At 48.7% G+C, this 24,757-nt stretch overlaps 1 protein-coding gene across 1 annotated transcript in view; it reads right to left on the reverse strand.

Annotated features, from left to right (window-relative positions):
• Positions 1 to 554: 554 nt before the first annotated feature.
• LOC148508799 (kelch-like protein 35) overlaps positions 555 to 24,757 on the reverse strand; it is a 44,277-nt gene continuing 20,074 nt past the window's right edge. Inside the window, exon 7 of the mRNA XM_088444005.1 lies at positions 555 to 782. Coding sequence (XP_088300131.1) covers positions 594 to 782 — 189 coding nt within the window. The 3' untranslated portion in view covers positions 555 to 593. The remainder of the gene's footprint in view (positions 783 to 24,757) is intronic.

Below are 24,757 nucleotides of genomic sequence, written 5' to 3' on the forward strand. Positions count from 1 at the left end.
ATCATCAGGGGTCCGATAGGACCCCCTGATATTCAGCAAACTGAACTTGTGAGTTTGTTCTCACGAAAACAAGCGCCATCTTCAGACGGCGCTTGCACTCGCAGCTCTGCTCCTTCCTATGGGAAGGAGTTCCGGGGATGCGAAGAGGGATCCGAGCGTATCCCTCCGCCGCCTTCTCACAGACTCCCCGGCGGCTGTGCGTATGCGGGGAGGAGGTAAGTAACACAGCTACATCTGTAGCTGCGATACTAACCGAGGGGACAGCTGCTTTTTGGAGCAGACGTCTCCTCACCGGAGCAATGATGAATTGCTCCAGTGTAATCTATCCTGCGCTGTGAATTCAATACTTTGATGATGAATAGGCCCCTAAAACTCTATATAAAACCAGAGTACGTCATAAAGGTGCACATAAAAACACCTTTGCACATAAGTATAATATACTAAAATATATCCTCTAGAGGTTTTTCTGTTTGAAAAAAAAAATGACTTTCAATGGAAATTAAATTCACAGTATCAGTAAGTCATACAGTCAGTCATTCCCTGAGTTAACCCTCTGGGCGCCAGGAGGACAGACTATTCAAAGCTGCATAAGATTATGACGCTGCTCTTTGCAAGATGGTGACACAGCCGTGATTGCTGGTGCAGCGTTGCAGGGAGGGTTGGGGATCAACTCTCCCACTTTTGGGTTCAAACACAAAGGCTCTTTCCGTCTCCTTGTCATTTTCATCCCTTCCACCCAGGATGTAGATCTTGCCGTCACAAACGGTCACACCACAACTTTCCTGCATACATATAAACATAGATACTGTTAGAGCAGACTGGAGACAACCCGGCAACCAACAATACTTAACTGGGGATGACTGGACTTCAAACACTTTGAAAATAAGGAATGTGACATTAGTGGGCCCAGTTTACATATGAAAGACAAATGCATGTGTCGAGCCTGGAAGGTTCCGTGACTTAACTTTATTCTGACACAAAAGTAAGTCATATAGTGTCGCACTCAGAGAAAGTCAATGGTATAGAATCTATGGCACTAATGTTTCCTGCTTATAGATCTGCCTCTGCCCAAATCACTGGCCATTTCCTAAAGTTTTACATTTTTATAAATTAAAAACAATACTGAATAATTGTCACAACCTACTCTAGTAGCATTGGGAGAGTGGGGAGAATGCACCTAGTACAAGACCACGCTCTAAGGCTGATTTTCTCCATTTCAAATTTATGCTCTTATCATACAGTGCTGCCCTTTCCCTCTCTAAACAGTCATATTTCAAGAACCTCATTTCCTCTCAGTCCTCAAATCCCCAACGTCTCTTCACCACCTTCAACTCCCTCCTCCGCTCCCCTCCTCGCTCTCTGCCCTTGACTTTGCTACCTACTTTACATCTAAAATTGACTCCATACATCAGGACATCATATCCCACCAGTCCCCCTGCTATCCACCTCCACCTTTCCCAGATCACCCCTCTCCTTCCATTTTACAGACTGTAACTTTCTTCTCCCCTGTATCTGGAGAGGAAGTAATGTCCCTCATCCAGTCCTCCCCCCCTTCCACCTCTCCCCTTGACCCTATCCCTTCACGTCTCCTCTGCTACCTATCTCCTTCTGCCTGCTCCCATCTTGCCCACCTCCTTAATCTCTCCCTATCATCAGCACTGTCCCTTCTGCATTCAAACATGCCCGTGTCTCCCCCATACTAAAAAAAACCTACCCTTGATTCTAACACTCTCTCCAACTACCATCCCATCTCTCTCCTCCCTTTTGCCTCCAAGCTCCTTGAGCGTGTTGTTTACAACAACCTTACCACCATTCTTTCCTCCCACTCCCACCTTGTTCCTTTTCAGTCTGGCTTCCGTTCTCTTCACTCCACTGAAACTGCCCTCACAAAAGTCAGCAATGACCTCCTTGCTGCTAAATCCGAGGGCCACTACTCTCTACTCATTCTCTTTGACCTTTCTCCTGCTTTTGACACTGTGGACCACCCTCTCCTGCTGCATATCCTTCACTCCCTTGGTCTACATGACACTGCCCTCTCCTGGCTATCCTCTTACCTCTCTGACCGATCCTTCTCTGTCTCCTCTCATGACTCCTCTTCTCCCCCACAGCCTCTTGCAGTAGGTGTTCCCCAAGGTTCTGTTCTTGGACCTCTCCTTTTCTCACTGGCCAAGGTAGATCTGAGTAGATCTGAGCAGATGTGAGTATCATCAGCATAGAGATGATATTGGAGGTCGAAAGAGCTGATGAGTTCACCTAGTGAGGATGTATACATCCTCACTAGGTAAACTCATCAGCTCTTTCGACCTCCAATATCATCTCTATGCTGATGATACTCAGATCTACCTTTCCTCCCCTGACCTCTCTCCCTCTCTCCTCACTCGTGTCTCCAACTGTCTCTCTGCCATCTCTTCCTGGATGTCCCAGCGATTTCTTAAACTTAATATGTCTAAGACTGAGCTAATTATCTTCCCACCCCCCTATATAGCCACACCTCCCACCATATCTTTATCAATTGATGGCAAAACTATCTCCTCTATCTCCAAAGTGCGCTGTCTTGGAGTTATCCTGGACTCCTCCCTCTCCTTCAAACCACATATCTAGAATCTCTCACAGTCTTGTCATTTTCATCTTATGCCACTAAAACCCTCATACACTCATTGGTCATCTCCAGATTGGACTACTGTAACCTCCTCCTATCTGGCCTCCCCAACTCCCTTCTCTCCCCTCTCCAGTCTGTCCTCACTGCTGCTGCTCAGCTCATCTTCCTTTCAAAACACTCTGCATCTGCCTCCCTCTCCTACAAGCTCTCCACTGGCTCCCCTTCCCTTTTAGAACCCAATTTAAGGTTCTCACACTCACTTACAAAGCCCGCAGCCAATCCTCTCCCATTTACATCTCTGATCTCATCTTCCTTCACTCTCCTGTCCGCCCTCTTCATTCAACAAATGCACGCCGCCTCTCATGCCATGTGATCACTTCCTCCCACTCCCGCCTCAAAGATTTTGCCCGCGCTGCTCCCCACCTTTGGAACTCTCTCCCGCTTCCCATCAGACTCTCCACCTCTCTTCAATCCTTCAAATGGGCTCTCAAGACCCACTATTTCATTAAAGCCTTCCAGCTCTCATATTAACTTGCTGCTACATACTCCTTCCTCCCTGCCCACCCCATATGTGTCACCCCTGTTTGTCTGTCCCTCCCCTTTAGAATGTAAGCTCCTATGAGCAGGGCCCTCTACCCTCTTGTGCTTCTCCTTACTCTACCTTCATCTACTTCTTGCTCTCTACCAGGGCAACTAACACCTTGGTTGCTTTGCATTGTTGCTTATCTGGGTGTTATGTTCGTGAATGTAGCAATGTGTATTATCCATGTCCTGAATAGTATTGTACTCTACTGTACTGTAAGTGAATGTAAATCAACCTACTTGTTTACGTACTTTGTAAGGCACTGCGGAACACTTGAGGCGCCATATAAATAAATGATAATAATAATAATACTCTAGTAGCATTGGGAGAGTGGGGAGAATGCACTGCCTACTCTAGTAGCATTGGGAGAGTGGGGGGAATGTACAAACTACTCTAGTAGCATTGGAAGAGTGGAAAGAATGCACCACCTACTCTAGTAGCATTGCGAGAGTGGGGAGAATGCACTACCTACTCTAGTAGCATTGGGAGAGTGGGGAGAATGCACCACTTACTCTAGTAGCATTGGGAGAGTGGGGAGAATGCACCCCCTACTCTAGAAGCAATGGGAGAGTGGTGAGAATGCACCACCTACTCTAGAAGCATTGCGAGAGTGGGGAAAATGTACTACCTACTCTAGTAGCATTGGGAGAGTGGGGAGAATATACCACCTACTCTAGTAACATTGGGAGAGTATGGAGAATGCACCACCTACTCTAGCAGCACTGGAGAGTGCAGAGAATGCACCACCAACTCTAGTAGCACTGGAGAGTGGGGAGAATGCACCACCTACTCTAGTAACATTGGGAGAGTGAGGAGAATGCACCACCTACTCTAGTAGTATTGAGAGAGTGGGGAGAATGCACCACCTACTCTAGTAGCATTGGGAGAGTGTGGAGAATGCACCACCTACTCTAGTAGCATTGGGAGAGTGTGGAGAATGGTGCATTCTCCACACTCTCCCAATGCTACTAGAGTAGGTGGAATGCACCACCTACTCTAGTAGAATTGGGAGAGTGGGGAGAATGCACCACCTACTCTAGTAGCATTGAGAGAGTGAGGAGAATGCACCACCTACTCTAGTAGCATTGGGAGAGTGGGGAGAATGCACTACCTACTCTAGTAGCATTGAGAGAGTGGGGAAATGCACCACCTACTGTAGTAGCATTGGGAGAGTGGGGAGAATGCACCACCTACTCTAGTAGCATTGGGAAAGTTGGGAGAATGCACTACCTACTCTAGTAGCATTGAGAGAGTGGGGAGAATGCACCACCTACTGTAGTAGCATTGGGAGAGTGGGGAGAATGCACCACCTACTCTAGTAGCATTGGGAGAGTGGGGAGAATGCACCACCTTCTCTAGTAGCATTTGGAGAGTGGGGAGAATGCACCACCTACTCAAGTAGCATTGGGAGAGAGTCGAGAAAGCACCGCCTACTCTAGTAGCATTGCGAGAGTGGGGAGAATGCACTACCTACTGTAGTAGCATTGGGAGAGTGTCGAGAAAGCAACGCCTACTCTAGTAGCATTGAGAGAGTGGAGAGAATGCACCACCTACTGTAGTAGCATTGGGAGAGTGGGGAGAATGCAACACCTACTCTAGTAGCATTGGGAGAGTGTCGAGAATGCACCGCCTACTCTAGTAGCATTGGGAGAGTGGGTAGAATGCACTACCTACTCTAGTAGCACTGGAGAGTGGAGAGAGGGGAGAATGCACCACCTACTCTAGTAGCATTGAGAGAGTGTGGAGAATGCACCACCTACTCAAGTAGCATTGGGAGAGTGGGAAGAATGCACTACCTACTCTAGTAGCATTAGGAGAGTTGGGAGAATGCAACACCATCTCTAGTAGCATTGAGAGAGTGGGGAAATGCACCACCTACTGTAGTAGCATTGAGAGAGTGGGGAGAATGCACCACCTACTCTAGTAGCATTGGGAGAGTTGGGAGAATGCACTACATACTCTAGTAGCATTGAGAGAGTGGGGAGAATGCAGCACCTACTGTAGTAGCATTGGGAGAGAGGGGAGAATGCACCACCTACTCTAGTAGCATTGGGAGAGTGCGGAGAAGGCAACACCTTCTCTAGTAGCATTGGGAGAGTGGGGAGAATGCACCACCTACTCTAGTAGCATTGGGAGAGTGGGGAGAATGCACCACCTACTCTAGTAGCATTGGGAGAATGCACTACCAACTCTAGTAGCATTGAGAGAGTGGGGAGAATACACCACCTACTGTAGTAGCATTGGGAGAGTGGGGAGAATGCACCACGTACTCTAGTAGCATTGGGAGAGTGGTGAGAATGCACCACCTTCTCTAGTAGCATTGGGAGAGTGGGGAGAATGCACCACCTACTCAAGTACCATTGGGAGAGTGTCAAGAATGCACCGCATACTCTAGTAGCATTGGGAGAGTGGGGAGAATGCAACACCTATTCTAGTAGCATTGGGAGAGTGTCGACAATGCACCACCTACTCTAGTAGTATTGGGAGAGTGGGTAGAATGCACTTCCTACTCTAGTAGCACTGGAGAGTGGAGAGAGGGGAGAATGCACCACCTACTCTAGTAGTATTGAGAGAGTGTGGAGAATGCACCACCTACTCTAGTAGCATTGGGAGAGTGGGGAGAATGCACTACCTACTCTAGTAGCATTGGGAGAGTTGGGAGAATGCAACACCTACTCTAGTAGCATTGGGAGAGTGGGGAGAATGCACCACCTACTCTAGTAGCATTGGGAGAGTGTCGAGAATGCACCGCATACTCTTGTAGCATTGCGAGAGTGGGGAGAATGCACTACCTACTCTAGTAGCATTGGGAGAGTGGGGAGAATGCAACACCTACTCTAGTAGCAATGGGACAGTGTCGAGAATGCACCACCTACTCTAGTAGCACTGGAGAGTGGGGAGAATGCACCACCCACTTTAGTAGCATTGGGAGAGTGGGGAGAAAGTACCACCTACTCTAGTAGCATTGGGAGAGGGGTGAGAATGCACCACCTATTCTAGTAGCATTGCGAGAGTGAGCAGAAAGTACTATGTACTCTAGTAGCATTGGGAGAGTGGGGAGAATGCACTACCTACTCTAGTAGCATTGGGAGAGTGGGGAGAATGCACTACCTACTCTAGTAGCACTGGAGAGTGGAGAGAATGCACCACCTACTCTAGTAGCACTGGAGAGTGGGGAGAATGCACTACCTACTCTAGTAGCATTGGGAGAGTGGGGAGAATGCACTACCTACTCTAGTAGCACTGGAGAGTGGAGAGAATGCACCACCTACTCTAGTAGCACTGGAGAGTGGGGAGAATGCACTACCTACTCTAGTAGCATTGGGAGAGTGGGTAGAATGCACTACATACTCTAGTAGCACTGGAGAGTGGGGAGAATGTACTACCTACTCTAGTAGAATTGGGAGAGTGGGGAGAATGCACTACCTACTCTAGTAGCATTGGGAGAGTGGGGAGAATGCAAGAAATACTCTAGTAGCATGGGGAGAGTTGGGAGAATGCACCACCTACTCTAGCAGCATTGGGAGAGTGGGGAGAATACACCACCTACTCTAGTAGCACTGGAGAGTGGAGAGAATGCACCACTTACTCTAGTAGCATTGGGAGAGTGGAAAGAATGCACCACCTACTCTAGTAGAATTGGGAGAGTGGGAAGAATGCACCACCCACTCTAGTAGCAGTGAGAGAGTGTGGAGAATGTACCACCTACTCTAGTAGCATTGGGAGAGTGGGGACAATGCACCACCTTCTCTAGTAGCATTGGGAGAGTGGGGAGAATGCAACACCTGCTCTAGTAGCATTGGGAGAGTGTCGAGAATGCACTACCTACTCTAGTAGAATTGGGAGAGTGGGGATAATCCACGACCTACTCTAGTAGCAGATGAAAGAATGCATCACCAACTCTAGTAGCATTAAGAAAGTGGGGAGAATGCACCGCCTACTCTAGTAGCATTGGGAGAGTGGTGAGAATGCACCAGCTACTCTAGTAGCATTGGATAGTGGGGAGAAAACACCACCAACTCAAGTAGCATTGGCAGAGTGGGGAGAATGCACCACCTACTCTAGCAGTACTGGGAGAGAGGGGAGAAAGCACCACCTACCCTAGTAGCATTGGGAGAGTGGGGATAATCCAAAACCTACTCTAGTAGCAGTGAAAAGTATGCACCACCAACTCTAGTAGCACTAAGAAAGTGGGGAGAATGCACCGCCTACACTAGTAGCATTGGGAGAGTGGGGAGAATGCACCACCTACTCAAGTAGCACTGGAGAATGGGCAGAATGCACTGCCTACTCTAGTACCATTGGGGAGTGGGGAGAATATACTACTTACTCTAGTAGCATGGGAGAGTGGGGAGAATGCACCACCTACTCTAGTAGCATTATCAGAGTGAGGAGAATGCACCACCTACTCTAGTAAAATTGGGGAGTGGGGAGAATGCACCACCTACTCTAGTAGCATTGGGAGAGTGGGGAGAATGCACCACCTTCTCTAGTAGCATTGGGAGAGTGGGGAGAATGCACCACCTTCTCTAGTAGCATTGGGAGAGTGGGGAGAATGCACTGCCTACTTTAGTAGCACTGGAGAGTGGAGAGAATGCACCACCTACTCTAGTAGCATTGGGAGAGTGGGGAGAATGCACCACCTACTCTAGTAGCACTGGAGAGTGGAGAGAATGCACCACCTACTCTAGTAGCACTGGAGAGTGGGGAGAATGCAACATCTACTCTAGTAGCACTGGAGAGTGGCCAGAATGCACTACCTACTCTAGTAGAATTGGGAGAGTGGGGAGAATGTACTACCTACTCTAGTAGCATTGGGAGAGTGGGGATAATGCACTACCTACTCTAGTAGAATTGGGAGAGTGGGGAGAATGCACTACCTACTCTAGTAGCATTGGGAGAGTGGGGAGAAAGCAAGAACTACTCTAGTAGCATTTGGAGACTGGGGAGAATGCACCACCTTCTCTAGTAGCATTGGGAGACTGGGGAGAATTTACCACCTACTCTTGTAGTATTGGGAGAGTTGGGAGAATGCAACACCTACTCTAGTAGCATTGAGAGAGTGGGGAGAATGCACCACCTACTCTAGTAGCATTGGGAGAGTGGGGACAATGCACCACCTTCTCTAGTAGCATTGGGAGAGTGGGGAGAATGCAACACCTGCTCTAGTAGCATTGGGAGAGTGTCGAGAATGCACCACCTACTCTAGTAATACTGGGAGAGAGGGGAGAATTCACCACCTACCCTAGTAGAATTGGGAGAGTGGGGATAATCCACCACCTACTCTAGTAGCACTGGAAAGAATGCACCACCAACTCTAGTAGCATTAAGAAAGTGGGGAGAATGCACCACCTACTCTAGTAGCATTGGGAGAGTGGGGAGAATGCACCAGCTACTCTAGTAGCATTGGTTAGTGGGGAGAAAACACCACCAACTCAAGTATCATTGGGAGAGTGGGGAGAATGCACCACATACTCTAGCAGTACTGGGAGAGAGGGGAGAATGCACCACCTACCCTAGTAGAATTGGGAGAGTGGGCATAATACACCAACTACTCTTGGAGCAGTGGAAAGAATGCACCACCAACCCTAGTAGCATTAAGAGAGTGTGGAGAATGTACCACCTACTCTAGTAGCATTGGGAGAGTGGGGACAATGCACCACCTTCTCTAGTAGCATTGGGAGAGTGGGGAGAATGCAACACCTGCTCTAGTAGCATTGGGAGAGTGTCGAGAATGCACTACCTACTCTAGTAGAATTGGGAGAGTGGGGATAATCCACGACCTACTCTAGTAGCAGATGAAAGAATGCATCACCAACTCTAGTAGCATTAAGAAAGTGGGGAGAATGCACCGCCTACTCTAGTAGCATTGGGAGAGTGGTGAGAATGCACCAGCTACTCTAGTAGCATTGGATAGTGGGGAGAAAACACCACCAACTCAAGTAGCATTGGCAGAGTGGGGAGAATGCACCACCTACTCTAGCAGTACTGGGAGAGAGGGGAGAAAGCACCACCTACCCTAGTTGCATTGGGAGAGTGGGGATAATCCAAAACCTACTCTAGTAGCAGTGAAAAGTATGCACCACCAACTCTAGTAGCACTAAGAAAGTGGGGAGAATGCACCGCCTACACTAGTAGCATTGGGAGAGTGGGGAGAATGCACCACCTACTCAAGTAGCACTGGAGAATGGGCAGAATGCACTGCCTACTCTAGTACCATTGGGGAGTGGGGAGAATATACTACTTACTCTAGTAGCATGGGAGAGTGGGGAGAATGCACCACCTACTCTAGTAGCATTATCAGAGTGAGGAGAATGCACCACCTACTCTAGTACCATTGGGGAGTGGGGAGAATGCACCACCTACTCTAGTAGCATTGGGAGAGTGGGGAGAATGCACCACCTTCTCTAGTAGCATTGGGAGAGTGGGGAGAATGCACCACCTTCTCTAGTAGCATTGGGAGAGTGGGGAGAATGCACTGCCTACTTTAGTAGCACTGGAGAGTGGAGAGAATGCACCACCTACTCTAGTAGCATTGGGAGAGTGGGGAGAATGCACCACCTACTCTAGTAGCACTGGAGAGTGGAGAGAATGCACCACCTACTCTAGTAGCACTGGAGAGTGGGGAGAATGCAACATCTACTCTAGTAGCACTGGAGAGTGGCCAGAATGCACTACCTACTCTAGTAGAATTGGGAGAGTGGGGAGAATGTACTACCTACTCTAGTAGCATTGGGAGAGTGGGGATAATGCACTACCTACTCTAGTAGAATTGGGAGAGTGGGGAGAATGCACTACCTACTCTAGTAGCATTGGGAGAGTGGGGAGAAAGCAAGAACTACTCTAGTAGCATTTGGAGACTGGGGAGAATGCACCACCTTCTCTAGTAGCATTGGGAGACTGGGGAGAATTTACCACCTACTCTTGTAGTATTGGGAGAGTTGGGAGAATGCAACACCTACTCTAGTAGCATTGAGAGAGTGGGGAGAATGCACCACCTACTCTAGTAGCATTGGGAGAGTGGGGACAATGCACCACCTTCTCTAGTAGCATTGGGAGAGTGGGGAGAATGCAACACCTGCTCTAGTAGCATTGGGAGAGTGTCGAGAATGCACCACCTACTCTAGTAATACTGGGAGAGAGGGGAGAATTCACCACCTACCCTAGTAGAATTGGGAGAGTGGGGATAATCCACCACCTACTCTAGTAGCACTGGAAAGAATGCACCACCAACTCTAGTAGCATTAAGAAAGTGGGGAGAATGCACCACCTACTCTAGTAGCATTGGGAGAGTGGGGAGAATGCACCAGCTACTCTAGTAGCATTGGTTAGTGGGGAGAAAACACCACCAACTCAAGTATCATTGGGAGAGTGGGGAGAATGCACCACATACTCTAGCAGTACTGGGAGAGAGGGGAGAATGCACCACCTACCCTAGTAGAATTGGGAGAGTGGGCATAATACACCAACTACTCTTGGAGCAGTGGAAAGAATGCACCACCAACCCTAGTAGCATTAAGAAAGTGGGGAGAATGCACCGCCTACACTAGTAGCATTGGGAGAGTGGATAGAATGCACCACCTACTCTAGCAGCACTGGAGAGTGGAGAAAATGCACCACCTACTCTAGTAGCACTGGAGAGTGGGCAGAATGCAACGCCTACTCTAGTACCATTGGCGAGTGGGGAGAATATACTACTTACTCTAGTAGCATGGGAGAGTGGGGAGAATGCACCACCTACTCTAGTAGCATTATGAGAGTGAGGAGAATACACCGCCTACTCTAGTACCATTGGGGAGTGGAGAGAATATACTACTTACTCTAGTAGCATGGGAGAGTGGAGAGAATGTACCACCTACTCTAGTAGCACTGGAAAGTGGGGAGAATGCAACACCTACTCAAGTAGCATTGGGAGAGTGGGAAGAACGCACCACCTACCCTAGTGGTATTTTGAGAGTGTGCTGAATGCACCACCTACCCTAGTAGTAGTTGGAGAGCGGGGAGATTGCACCACCTACTCTAGCAGCATTGGGAGAGTAGGAAGAATGCACCACCTTTTCTAGTAGCATTGGGAGAGTGGGGAGAATGCACTACCTACTCTAGTAGCACTGGAGAGTGGAGAGAATGCACCCCCTACTCTAGTAGCATTGCGAGAGTGGGGAGAATGCACCACCTACTCTAGTAGCACTGGAGAGTGGGGAGAATGCACTGCCTACTCTAGTAGCACTGGAGAGTGGGGAGAATGCAACACCTACTCTAGTAGCACTGGAGAGTGGGCAGAGTGCACTACCTACTCTAGTAGAATTGGGAGAGTGGGGAGAATGCACTACCTACTCTAGTAGCATTGGGAGAGTCGGGAGAATGCACTACCTACTCTAGTAGAATTGGGAGAGTGGGGAGAATGCACTACCTACTCTAGTAGCATTGGGAGAGTGGGGAGAATGCAAGAACTACTCTAGTAGCATTGGGAGAGTGGGGAGAATGCAAGACCTACTCTTGTAGCATTGGGAGAGTGGAAAGAATACACCACCTACTCTAGTAGATTTGGGAGAGTGTGGAGAATGCACAACATTCTCTAGTAGCATTGGGAGAGTGGGGAGAATGCACCACCTACTTTAGAAGCATTGAGAGAGTGTGGAGAATGTACCACCTACTCTAGTATTATTGGGAGAGTTGGGAGAATGCAACACCATCTCTAGTAGCATTGAGAGAGTGGGGAGAATGCATCACCTACTCTAGTAGCATTGGGAAAGTAGGGAGAATGCACCACCTTCTTTAGTAGCATTGGGAGAGTGGGGAGAACGCACCACCTACTCTAGTAGTATTTTGAGAGTGTGCTGAATGCACCACCTACCCTAGTAGCATTTGGAGAGTGGTGAGAATGCACCACCTACTCAAGTAGCATTGGGAGAGTGGGGAGAATGCACCACCTACTCTACTAGCACTGGAGAGTGGGGAGAATGCACCACCTACTCTAGTAGCACTGGAGAGTGGGAAGAATGCAACACCTACTCTAGTAGAATTGGGAGAGTGGGGAGAATGCACTACCTACTCTAGTAGCATTGGGAGAATGGGGAGAATGCACCACCTACTCTAGTAGAATTGGGAGAGTGGGGAGAATGCAGTACCTACTCTAGTAGCATTGGGAGAGTAGGGAGAATGCAAGAACTACTCTAGTAGCATTGGGAGAGTGGGGAGAATGCACCACCTACTCTAGTAGCATTGGGAGAGTGGAAAGAATGCACCACCTACTCTAGTAGAATTGGGAGAGTGGGGAGAATGCACCACCATCTCTAGTAGCATTGGGAGAGTGGGGAGAATGCACCACCTACTCTAGCAGTACTGGGAGAGAGGGGAGAATGCACCACCTACCCTAGTAGAATTGGGAGAGTGGGGATAATACACCAACTACTCTTGGAGCAGTGGAAAGAATGCACCACCATCCCTAGTAGCATTAAGAAATTGGGGAGAATGCACCGCCTACAATAGTAGCATTGGGAGAGTGGATAGAATGCACCACCTACTCTAGCAGCACTGGAGAGTGGAGAAAATGCACCACCTACTCTAGTAGCACTGGAGAGTGGGCAGAATGCAACGCCTACTCTAGTACCATTGGGGATTGGGGAGAATATACTACTTACTCTAGTAGCATGGGAGAGTGGGGAGAATGCACCACCTACTCTAGTAGCATTGCAGAGTGGGGAGAATGCACCATTCTAGAACAATTTGGAGAGTGGGGAGAATGCATCACCTACTCTAGTAATACTGGGAGAGAGGGGAGAATTCACCACCTACCCTAGTAGAATTGGGAGAGTGGGGATAATCCACCACCTACTCTAGTAGCACTGGAAAGAATGCACCACCAACTCTAGTAGCATTAAGAAAGTGGGGAGAATGCACAGCCTAGTCTAGTAGCATTGGGAGAGTGGGGAGAAAGCACCAGCTACTCTAGTAGCATTGGTTAGTGGGGAGAAAACACCACCAACTCAAATAGCATTGGGAGAGTGGGGAGAATGCACCACATACTCTAGCAGTACTGGGAGAGAGGGGAGAATGCACCACCTACCCTAGTAGAATTGTGAGAGTGGGGATAATACACCAACTACACTTGGAGCAGTGGAAAGAATGCACCACTAACCCTAGTAGCATTAAGAAAGTGGGGAGAATGCACCACCTACACTAGTAGCATTGGGAGAGTGGATAGAATGCACCACCTACTCTAGCAGCACTGGAGAGTGGAGAAAATGCACCACCTACTCTAGTAGCACTGGAGAGTGGGCAGAATGCAATGCCTACTCTAGTACCATTGGGGAGTGGGGAGAATATACTACTTACTGTAGTAGCATGGGAGAGTGGGGAGAATGCACCACCTACTCTAGTAGCATTATGAGAGTGAGGAGAATACACCGCCTTCTCTAGTACCATTGGGGAGTGGGGAGAAAATACTACTTACTCTAGTAGCATGGGAGAGTGGAGAGAATGTACCACCTACTCTAGTAGCACTGGAAAGTGGGGAGAATGCAACACCTACTCAAGTAGCATTGGGAGAGTGGGAAGAACGCACTACCTACCCTAGTGGTATTTTGAGAGTGTGCTGAATGCACCACCTACCCTAGTAGCAGTTGGAGAGCGGGGAGATTGCACCACCTACTCTAGCAGCATTGGGAGAGTGGGAAGAATGCACCACCTTCTCTAGTAGCATTGGGAGAGTGGGGAGAATGCACTACCTACTCTAGTAGCACTGGAGAGTGGAGAGAATGCACCCCCTACTCTAGTAGCATTGCGAGAGTGGGGAGAATGCACCACCTACTCTAGTAGCACTGGAGAGTGGGGAGAATGCACTGCCTACTCTAGTAGCACTGGAGAGTGGGGAGAATGCAACACCTACTCTAGTAGCACTGGAGAGTGGGCAGAATGCACTACCTACTCTAGTAGAATTGGGAGAGTGGGGAGAATGCACTACCTACTCTAGTAGCATTGGGAGAGTCGGGAGAATGCACTACCTACTCTAGTAGAATTGGGAGAGAGGGGAGAATGCACTACCTACTCTAGTAGCATTGGGAGAGTAGGGAGAATGCAAGAACTACTCTAGTAGCATTGGGAGAGTGGGGAGAATGCACCACCTACTCTAGTAGCATTGGGAGAGTGGAAAGAATGCCCCACCTACTCTAGTAGAATTGGGAGAGTGGGGAGAATGCACCACCTTCTCTAGTAGCATTGGGAGAGTGGGGAGAATGCAACACCTACTCTAGTAGCACTGGAGAGTGGGGAGAATGCACTGCCTACTCTAGTAGCACTGGAGAGTGGGGAGAATGCAACACCTACTCTAGTAGCACTGGAGAGTGGGCAGAATGCACTACCTACTCTAGTAGAATTGGGAGAGTGGGGAGAATGCACTACCTACTCTAGTAGCATTGGGAGAGTCGGGAGAATGCACTACCTACTCTAGTAGAATTGGGAGAGAGGGGAGAATGCACTACCTACTCTAGTAGCATTGGGAGAGTGGGGAGAATGCAAGAACTACTCTAGTAGCATTGGGAGAGTGGGGAGAATGCACCACCTACTCTAGTAGCATTGGGAGAGTGGAAAGAATGCCCCACCTACTCTAGTAGAATTGGGAGAGTGGGGAGAATGCACCACCTTCTCTAGTAGCATTGGGAGAGTGGGGAGAATGCACCACCTACTCTAGCAGTACTGAGAGAGAGGGGAGAATGCACCACCTACCCTAGTAGAATTGGGAGAGTGGGGATAATGCACCAACTACTCTTGGAGCAGTGGAAAGAATGCACCACCAACCCTAGTAGCATTAAGAAAGTGGGGAGAATGCACCGCCTACACTAGTAGCATTGGGAGAGTGCATAGAATGCACCACCTACTCTAGCAGCACTGGAGAGTGGAGAAAATGCACCACCTACTCTAGTAGCACTGGAGAGTGGGCAGAATGCAACGCCTACTCTAGTACCATTGGGGATTGGGGAGAATATACTACTTACTCTAGTAGCATGGGAGAGTGGGGAGAATGCACCACCTACTCTAGTAGCATTGCAGAGTGGGGAGAATGCACCATTCTAGTACAATTTGGAGAGTGGGGAGAATGCATCACCTACTCTAGTAATACTGGGAGAGAGGGGAGAATTCACCACCTACCCTAGTAGAATTGGGAGAGTGGGGATAATCCACCACCTACTCTAGTAGCACGGGAAAGAATGCACCACCAACTCTAGTAGCATTAAGAAAGTGGGGAGAATGCACCGCCTAGTCTAGTAGCATTGGGAGAGTGGGGAGAAAGCACCAGCTACTCTAGTAGCATTGGTTAGTGGGGAGAAAACACCACCAACTCAAATAGCATTGGGAGAGTGGGGAGAATGCACCACATACTCTAGCAGTACTGGGAGAGAGGGGAGAATGCACCACCTACCCTAGTAGAATTGGGAGAGTGGGGATAATACACCAACTACTCTTGGAGCAGTGGAAAGAATGCACCACTAACCCTAGTAGCATTAAGAAAGTGGGGAGAATGCACCGCCTACACTAGTAGCATTGGGAGAGTGGATAGAATGCACCACCTACTCTAGCAGCACTGGAGAGTGGGGAAAATGCACCACCTACTGTAGTAGCACTGGAGAGTGGGCAGAATGCAACGCCTACTCTAGTACCATTGGGGAGTGGGGAGAATATACTACTTACTCTAGTAGCATGGGAGAGTGGGGAGAATGCACCACCTACTCTAGTAGCATTATGAGAGTGAGGAGAATACACCGCCTACTCTAGTACCATTGGGGAGTGGGGAGAATATACTACTTACTGTAGTAGCATGGGAGAGTGGACAGAATGTACCACCTACTCTAGTAGCACTGGAAAGTGGGGAGAATGCAACACCTACTCAAGTAGCATTGGGAGAGTGGGAAGAACGCACTACCTACCCTAGTGGTATTTTGAGAGTGTGCTGAATGCACCACCTACCCTAGTAGCAGTTGGAGAGCGGGGAGATTGCACCACCTACTCTAGCAGCATTGGGAGAGTGGGAAGAATGCACCACCTTCTCTAGTAGCATTAGGAGAGTGGTGAGAATGCACTACCTACTCTAGTAGCACTGGAGAGTGGAAGAATGCACCCCCTACTCTAGTAGCATTGCGAGAGTGGGGAGAATGCACCACCTACTCTAGTAGCACTGGAGAGTGGGGAGAATGCACTGCCTACTCTAGTAGCACTGGAGAGTGGGGAGAATGCAACACCTACTCTAGTAGCACTGGAGAGTGGGCAGAATGCACTACCTACTCTAGAAGAATTGGGAGAGTGGGGAGAATGCACTACCTACTCTAGTAGCATTGGGAGAGTCGGGAGAATGCACTACCTACTCTAGTAGAATTGGGAGAGTGGGGAGAATGCACTACCTACTCTAGTAGCATTGGGAGAGTGGGGAGAATGCAAGAACTACTCTAGTAGCATTGGGAGAGTGGGGAGAATGCAAGACCTACTCTTGTAGCATTGGGAGAGTGGAAAGAATACATCACCTACTCTAGTAGATTTGGGAGAGTGTGGAGAATGCACAACATTCTCTAGTAGCATTGGGAGAGTGGGGAGAATGCACCACCTACTTTAGAAGCATTGAGAGATTGTGGAGAATGTACCACCTACTCTAGTATTATTGGGAGAGTTGGGAGAATGCAACACCATCGCTAGTAGCATTGAGAGAGTGTGGAGAATGCATCACCTACTCTAGTAGCATTGGGAAAGTAGGGAGAATGCACCACCTTCTTTAGTAGCATTGGGAGAGTGGGGAGAACGCACCACCTACTGTAGTAGTATTTTGAGAGTGTGCTGAATGCACCACCTACCCTAGTAGCATTTGGAGAGTGGTGAGAATGCACCACCTACTCAAGTAGCATTGGGAGAGTGGGGAGAATGCACCACCTACTCTACTAGCACTGGAGAGTGGGGAGAATGCACCACCTACTCTAGTAGCACTGGAGAGTGGGAAGAATGCAACACCTACTCTAGTAGAATTGGGAGAGTGGGGAGAATGCACTACCTACTCTAGTAGCATTGGGAGAGTGGGGAGAATGCACCACCTACTCTAGTAGAATTGGGAGAGTGGGGAGAATGCAGTACCTACTCTAGTAGCATTGGGAGAGTAGGGAAAATGCAAGAACTACTCTAGTAGCATTGGGAGAGTGGGGAGAATGCACCACCTACTCTAGTAGCATTGGGAGAGTGGAAAGAATGCACCACCTACTCTAGTAGAATTGGGAGAGTGGGGTGAATGCACCACCTTCTCTAGTAGCATTGGGAGAGTGGGGAGAATGCACCACCTACTTTAGCAGTACTGGGAGAGTGGAAAGAATACACCACCTACTCTAGTAGATTTGGGAGAGTGTGGAGAATGCACAACATTCTCTAGTAGCATTGGGAGAGTGGGGAGAATGCACCACCTACTTTAGAAGCATTGAGAGAGTGTGGAGAATGTACCACCTACTCTAGTATTATTGGGAGAGTTGGGAGAATGCAACACCATCGCTAGTATCATTGAGAGAGTGGGGAGAATGCATCACCTACTCTAGTAGCATTGGGAAAGTAGGGAGAATGCACCACCTTCTTTAGTAGCATTGGGAGAGTGGGGAGAATGCACCACCTACTCTAGTAGTATTTTGAGAGTGTGCTGAATGCACCACCTACCCTAGTAGCATTTGGAGAGTGGTGAGAATGCACCACCTACTCAAGTAGCATTGGGAGAGTGGGGAGAATGCACCACCTACTCTACTAGCACTGGAGAGTGGGGAGAATGCACCACCTACTCTAGTAGCACTGGAGAGTGGGAAGAATGCAACACCTACTCTAGTAGAATTGGGAGAGTGGGGAGAATGCACTACCTACTCTAGTAGCATTGGGAGAGTGGGGAGAATGCACCACCTACTCTAGTAGAATTGGGAGAGTGGGGAGAATGCAGTACCTACTCTACTAGCATTGGGAGAGTAGGGAGAATGCAAGAACAACTCTAGTAGCATTGGGAGAGTGGGGAGAATGCACCACCTACTCTAGTAGAATTGGAGAGTGGAAAGAATGCACCACCTACTCTAGTAGAATTGGGAGAGTGGGGAGAATGCACCACCTTCTCTAGTAGCATTGGGAGAGTGGGGAGAATACACCACCTACTCTAGCAGTACTGGGAGAGAGGGGAGAATGCACCACCTACCCTAGTGGAATTGGGAGAGTGGGGATAATACACCAACTACTCTTGGAGCAGTGGAAAGAATGCACCACCAACCCTAGTAGCATTAAGAAAGTGGGGAGAATGCACCGCCTACACTAGTAGCATTGGGAGAGTGGATAGAATGCACCACCTACTCTAGCAGCACTGGAGAGTGGAGAAAATGCACAACCTACTCTAGTAGCACTGGAGAGTGGGCAGAATGCAACGCCTACTCTAGTACCATTGGGGATTGGGGAGAATATACTACTTACTCTAGTAGCATGGGAGAGTGGAGAGAATGTACCACCTACTCTAGTAGCACTGGAAAGTGGGGAGAATGCACCACCTACTCTAGTAGCATTGGGAGAGTGAGAAGAACGCACCACCTACCCTAGTGGTATTTTGAGAGTGTGCTGAATGCACCACCTACCCTAGAAGCAGTTGGAGAGCGGGGAGATTGCACCACCTACTCTAGCAGCATTGGGAGAGTGGGGAGAATGCACCACCTTCTCTAGTAGCATTGGGAGAGTGGGGAGACTGCACTACCTACTCTAGTAGCATTAGGAGAGTGGGGAGAATGCACCACCTACTCTAGTATCACTGGAGAGTGGGGAGAATGCAACACCTACTCTAGTAGCAGTGGAGAGTGGGGAGAATGCAACACCTACTCTAGTAGCATTGGGAGAGTAGGGAGAATGCAAGAACTACTCTAGTAGCATTTGGAGAGTGGGGAGAATGCACCACCTACTCTAGTAGCATTGGGAGAGTGGAAAGAATGCACCACCTACTCTAGTAGAATTGGGAGAGTGGGGAGAATGCACCACCTTCTCTAGTAGCATTGGGAGAGTGGGGAGAATGCACCACCTACTCTTGTAGCATTGAGAGAGTGTGGAGAATGTACCACCTACTCTAGTAGCATTGAGAGAGCGTGGAGAATGTACCACCTAATCTAGTAGTTTTGGGAGAGTTGGGAGAATGCAACACCTACTCTAGTAGCATTGGGAGAGTGGGGAGAATGTACCACCTTCTCTAGTAGCATTGGGAGAGTGGGGAGAATGCAACACCTACTCTAGTAGCATTGGGAGAGTGTCGAGAATGCACCACCTACTCTAGTAGCACTGGAGAGAATGCACCGCCTACTTTAGTAGCAATGGAGAGTGGGGAGAATGCACCACTCTAGTACCATTTGGAGAGTGGGGAGAATGCACCACCTACTCTAGTAGTACTGGGAGAGAGGGGAGAATTCACCACCTACACTAGTAGAATTGGGAGAGTGGGGATAATCCACCACCTACTCTAGTAGCACTGGAAAGAATGCACCACCAACTCTAGTAGCATTAAGAAAGAGGGGAGAATGCACCGCCTACTCTAGTAGCATTGGGAGAGTGGGGAGAATGCACCAGCTACTCTAGTAACATTGGATAGTGGGGAGAAAACACCACCTTCTCAAGTTGCATTTGGAGAGTGGGGAGAATGCACCACCTACTCTAGCAGTACTGGGAGAGAGGGGAGAATGCACCACCTACCCTAGTAGAATTGGGAGAGTGGGGATAATCCACGACCTACTCTAGTAGCACTGGAAAGAAAGCACCACCAACTCTAGTAGCATTAAGAAAGTGGGGAGAATGCACCGCCTACACTAGTAGCATTGGGAGAGTGGGGAGAATATACTACTTACTCTAGTAGCATGGGAGAGTGGGGAGAATGCACCACCTACTCTAGTAGCATTATGAGAGTGAGGAGAATGCACCACCTACTCTAGTACCATTGGGGAGTGGGGAGAATATACTACTTACTCTAGTAGCACTGGAGAGTGGGGAGAATGCACCACCTTCTCTAGTAACATTAGGAAAGCGGCGATAATACACCAACTAATCTAGTAGCAGTGTGGAGAATGCACCACCTACTCTAGTAGCATTGGGAGAGTGGGAGGAATGCACCACTTACCCTAATAGCATAGTAAGATTAGGAGAGTGGGGATAATACACCACAAACTCTACTAACATTGGGACAATGGGAAGAATACACCACCTACTCTAGTAACATTAGAAGAGTGAGGAAAATACATCACCTACTCTACTAACATTGGGAGAATGGGAAGAATACACCACCTACTCTAGTAGCATTGGGAGAATGCGGAGAATGTACCACCTACTCTAGTAACATTGGGAGAGTGGGGACAATGCACCACCTACTCTAATAACATTGGGAGAGTGGGAAGAATGCACCACCTACTCTAGTAGCATTAGGAGAGTGGGGAGAATGCACCACCTTCTCTAGTAGCATTGGGAGAGTGGGGAGAATGCAATACCTACTCTAGTAGCACTGGAGAGTGGAGAGAATGCACCACCTACTCTAGTAGCATTGGGAGAGTGGGGAGAATGCACCACCTACTCTAGTAGCACTGGAGAGTGGGGAGAATGCACCACCTACTCTAGTAGCATTGGGAGAGTGGGGAGAATGCACCACCTACTCTAGCAGTACTGGGAGAGAGGAAAGAATGCACCACCTACTCTAGTAGAATTGGGAGAGTGGGGAGAATGCACAACGTTCTCTAGTAGCATTGGGAGAGTGGGGAGAATGCACCACCTACTCTAGTAGCATTGAGAGAGTGTGGAGAATGTACTACCTACTCTAGTAGTATTGGGAGATTTGGTAGAATGCAACACCTACTCTAGTAGCATTGAGAGAGTGGGGAGAATGCACCACCTACTCTATTAGCATTGGGAGGGTGGGGAGAATGCACCACCTTCTCTAGTAGCATTGGGAGAGTGGGGAGAATGCACCACCTACTCTAGTAGTATTTTGAGAGTGTGCTGAATGCACCACCTACTCTAGTAGCATTGGGAGAGTGGGAGGAATGCACCACTTACCCTAATAGCATAGTAAGATTAGGAGAGTGGGGATAATACACCACAAACTCTACTAACATTGGGACAATGGGAAGAATACACCACCTACTCTAGTAACATTAGAAGAGTGAGGAAAATACATCACCTACTCTACTAACATTGGGAGAATGGGAAGAATACACCACCTACTCTAGTAGCATTGGGAGAATGCGGAGAATGTACCACCTACTCTAGTAACATTGGGAGAGTGGGGACAATGCACCACCTACTCTAATAACATTGGGAGAGTGGGAAGAATGCACCACCTACTCTAGTAGCATTAGGAGAGTGGGGAGAATGCACCACCTTCTCTAGTAGCATTGGGAGAGTGGGGAGAATGCAATACCTACTCTAGTAGCACTGGAGAGTGGAGAGAATGCACCACCTACTCTAGTAGCATTGGGAGAGTGGGGAGAATGCACCACCTACTCTAGTAGCACTGGAGAGTGGGGAGAATGCACCACCTACTCTAGTAGCATTGGGAGAGTGGGGAGAATGCACCACCTACTCTAGCAGTACTGGGAGAGAGGAAAGAATGCACCACCTACTCTAGTAGAATTGGGAGAGTGGGGAGAATGCACAACGTTCTCTAGTAGCATTGGGAGAGTGGGGAGAATGCACCACCTACTCTAGTAGCATTGAGAGAGTGTGGAGAATGTACTACCTACTCTAGTAGTATTGGGAGATTTGGTAGAATGCAACACCTACTCTAGTAGCATTGAGAGAGTGGGGAGAATGCACCACCTACTCTATTAGCATTGGGAGGGTGGGGAGAATGCACCACCTTCTCTAGTAGCATTGGGAGAGTGGGGAGAATGCACCACCTACTCTAGTAGTATTTTGAGAGTGTGCTGAATGCACCACCTATCCTAGTAGCATTTGGAGAGTGGTGAGAATGCACCACCTACTCAAGTAGCATTGGGAGAGTGGGGAGAATGCACCACCTACTCTACTAGCACTGGAGAGTGGGGAGAATGCACTACCTACTCTAGTAGCACTGGAGAGTGGGAAGAATGCAACACCTACTCTAGTAGAATTGGGAGAGTGGGGAGAATGCACTACCTACTCTAGTAGCATTGGGAGAGTGGGGAGAATGCACCACCTACTCTAGTAGAATTGGGAGAGTGGGGAGAATGCAGTACCTACTCTACTAGCATTGGGAAAGTAGGGAGAATGCAAGAACAACTCTAGTAGCATTGGGAGAGTGGGGAGAATGCACCACCTACTCTAGTAGCATTGGGAGAGTGGAAAGAATGCACCACCTACTCTAGTAGAATTGGGAGAGTGGGGAGAATGCACCACCTTCTCTAGTAGCATTGGGAGAGTGGGGAGAATGCACCACCTACTCTAGCAGTACTGGGAGAGAGGGGAGAATGCACCACCTACCCTAGTGGAATTGGGAGAGTGGGGATAATACACCAACTACTCTTGGAGCAGTGGAAAGAATGCACCACCAACCCTAGTAGCATTAAGAAAGTGGGGAGAATGCACCGCCTACACTAGTAGCATTGGGAGAGTGGATAGAATGCACCACCTACTCTAGCAGCACTGGAGAGTGGAGAAAATGCACAACCTACTCTAGTAGCACTGGAGAGTGGGCAGAATGCAACGCCTACTCTAGTACCATTGGGGATTGGGGAGAATATACTACTTACTCTAGTAGCATGGGAGAGTGGGGAGAATGCACCACCTACTCTAGTAGCATTATGAGAGTGAGGAGAATACACCGCCTACTCTAGTACCATTGGGGAGTGGGGAGAATATACTACTTACTCTAGTAGCATGGGAGAGTGGAGAGAATGTACCACCTACTCTAGTAGCACTGGAAAGTGGGGAGAATGCACCACCTACTCTAGTAGCATTGGGAGAGTGAGAAGAACGCACCACCTACCCTAGTGGTATTTTGAGAGTGTGCTGAATGCACCACCTACCCTAGAAGCAGTTGGAGAGCGGGGAGATTGCACCACCTACTCTAGCAGCATTGGGAGAGTGGGGAGAATGCACCACCTTCTCTAGTAGCATTGGGAGAGTGGGGAGACTGCACTACCTACTCTAGTAGCACTGGAGAGTGGAGAGAATGCACCCCCTACTCTAGTAGCATTAGGAGAGTGGGGAGAATGCACCACCTACTCTAGTATCACTGGAGAGTGGGGAGAATGCACTGCCTACTCTAGTAGCCTGGAGAGTGGGGAGAATGCAACACCTACTCTAGTAGCACTGCAGAGTGGGCAGAATGCACTACCTACTCTAGTAGAATAGGGAGAGTGGGGAGAATGCACTACCTAGTCTAGTAGCATAGGGAGAGTCGGGAGAATGCATTACCTACTCTAGTAGAATTGGGAGAGTGGGGAGAATGCACTACCTACTCTAGTAGCATTGGGAGAGTGGGGAGAATGCAAGAACTACTCTAGTAGCATTGGGAGAGTGGGGAGAATGCAAGACCTACTCTAGTAGCATTGGGAGAGTGGAAAGAATACACCACCTACTCTAGTAGATTTGGGAGAGTGTGGAGAATGCACAACATTCTCTAGTAGCATTGGGAGAGTGGGGAGAATGCACCACCTACTTTAGAAGCATTGAGAGAGTGTGGAGAATGTACCACCTACTCTAGTATTATTGGGAGAGTTGGGAGAATGCAACACCATCTCTAGTAGCATTGAGAGAGTGGGGAGAATGCATCACCTACTCTAGTAGCATTGGGAAAGTAGGGAGAATGCACCACCTTCTTTAGTAGCATTGGGAGAGTGGGGAGAATGCACCACCTACTCTAGTAGTATTTTGAGAGTGTGCTGAATGCACCACCTACCCTAGTAGCATTTGGAGAGTGGGGAGAATGCACAACCTACTCTAGTAGCATTGGGAGAGTGGGGAGAATGCACCACCTACTCTACTAGCACTGGAGAGTGGGGAGAATGCACCACCTACTCTAGTAGCAGTGGAGAGTGGGGAGAATGCAACACCTACTCTAGTAGCATTTGGAGAGTAGGGAGAATGCAAGAACTACTCTAGTAGCATTTGGAGAGTGGGGAGAATGCACCACCTACTCTAGTAGCATTGGGAGAGTGGAAAGAATGCACCACCTACTCTAGTAGAATTGGGAGAGTGGGGAGAATGCACCACCTTCTCTAGTAGCATTGGGAGAGTGGGGAGAATGCACCACCTACTCTTGTAGCATTGAGAGAGTGTGGAGAATGTACCACCTACTCTAGTAGCATTGAGAGAGTGTGGAGAATGTACCACCTAATCTAGTAGTTTTGGGAGAGTTGGGAGAATGCAACACCTACTCTAGTAGCATTGGGAGAGTGGGGAGAATGTACCACCTTCTCTAGTAGCATTGGGAGAGTGGGGAGAATGCAACACCTACTCTAGTAGCATTGGGAGAGTGTCGAGAATGCACCACCTACTCTAGTAGCACTGGAGAGAATGCACCGCCTACTTTAGTAGCAATGGAGAGTGGGGAGAATGCACCACTCTAGTACCATTTGGAGAGTGGG

The sequence above is a fragment of the Taudactylus pleione genome, unplaced genomic scaffold (genome assembly GCF_031769625.1).
Source record: "Taudactylus pleione unplaced genomic scaffold, aTauple2 ptg000344l, whole genome shotgun sequence".
NCBI lineage: Eukaryota > Metazoa > Chordata > Amphibia > Anura > Myobatrachidae > Taudactylus > Taudactylus pleione.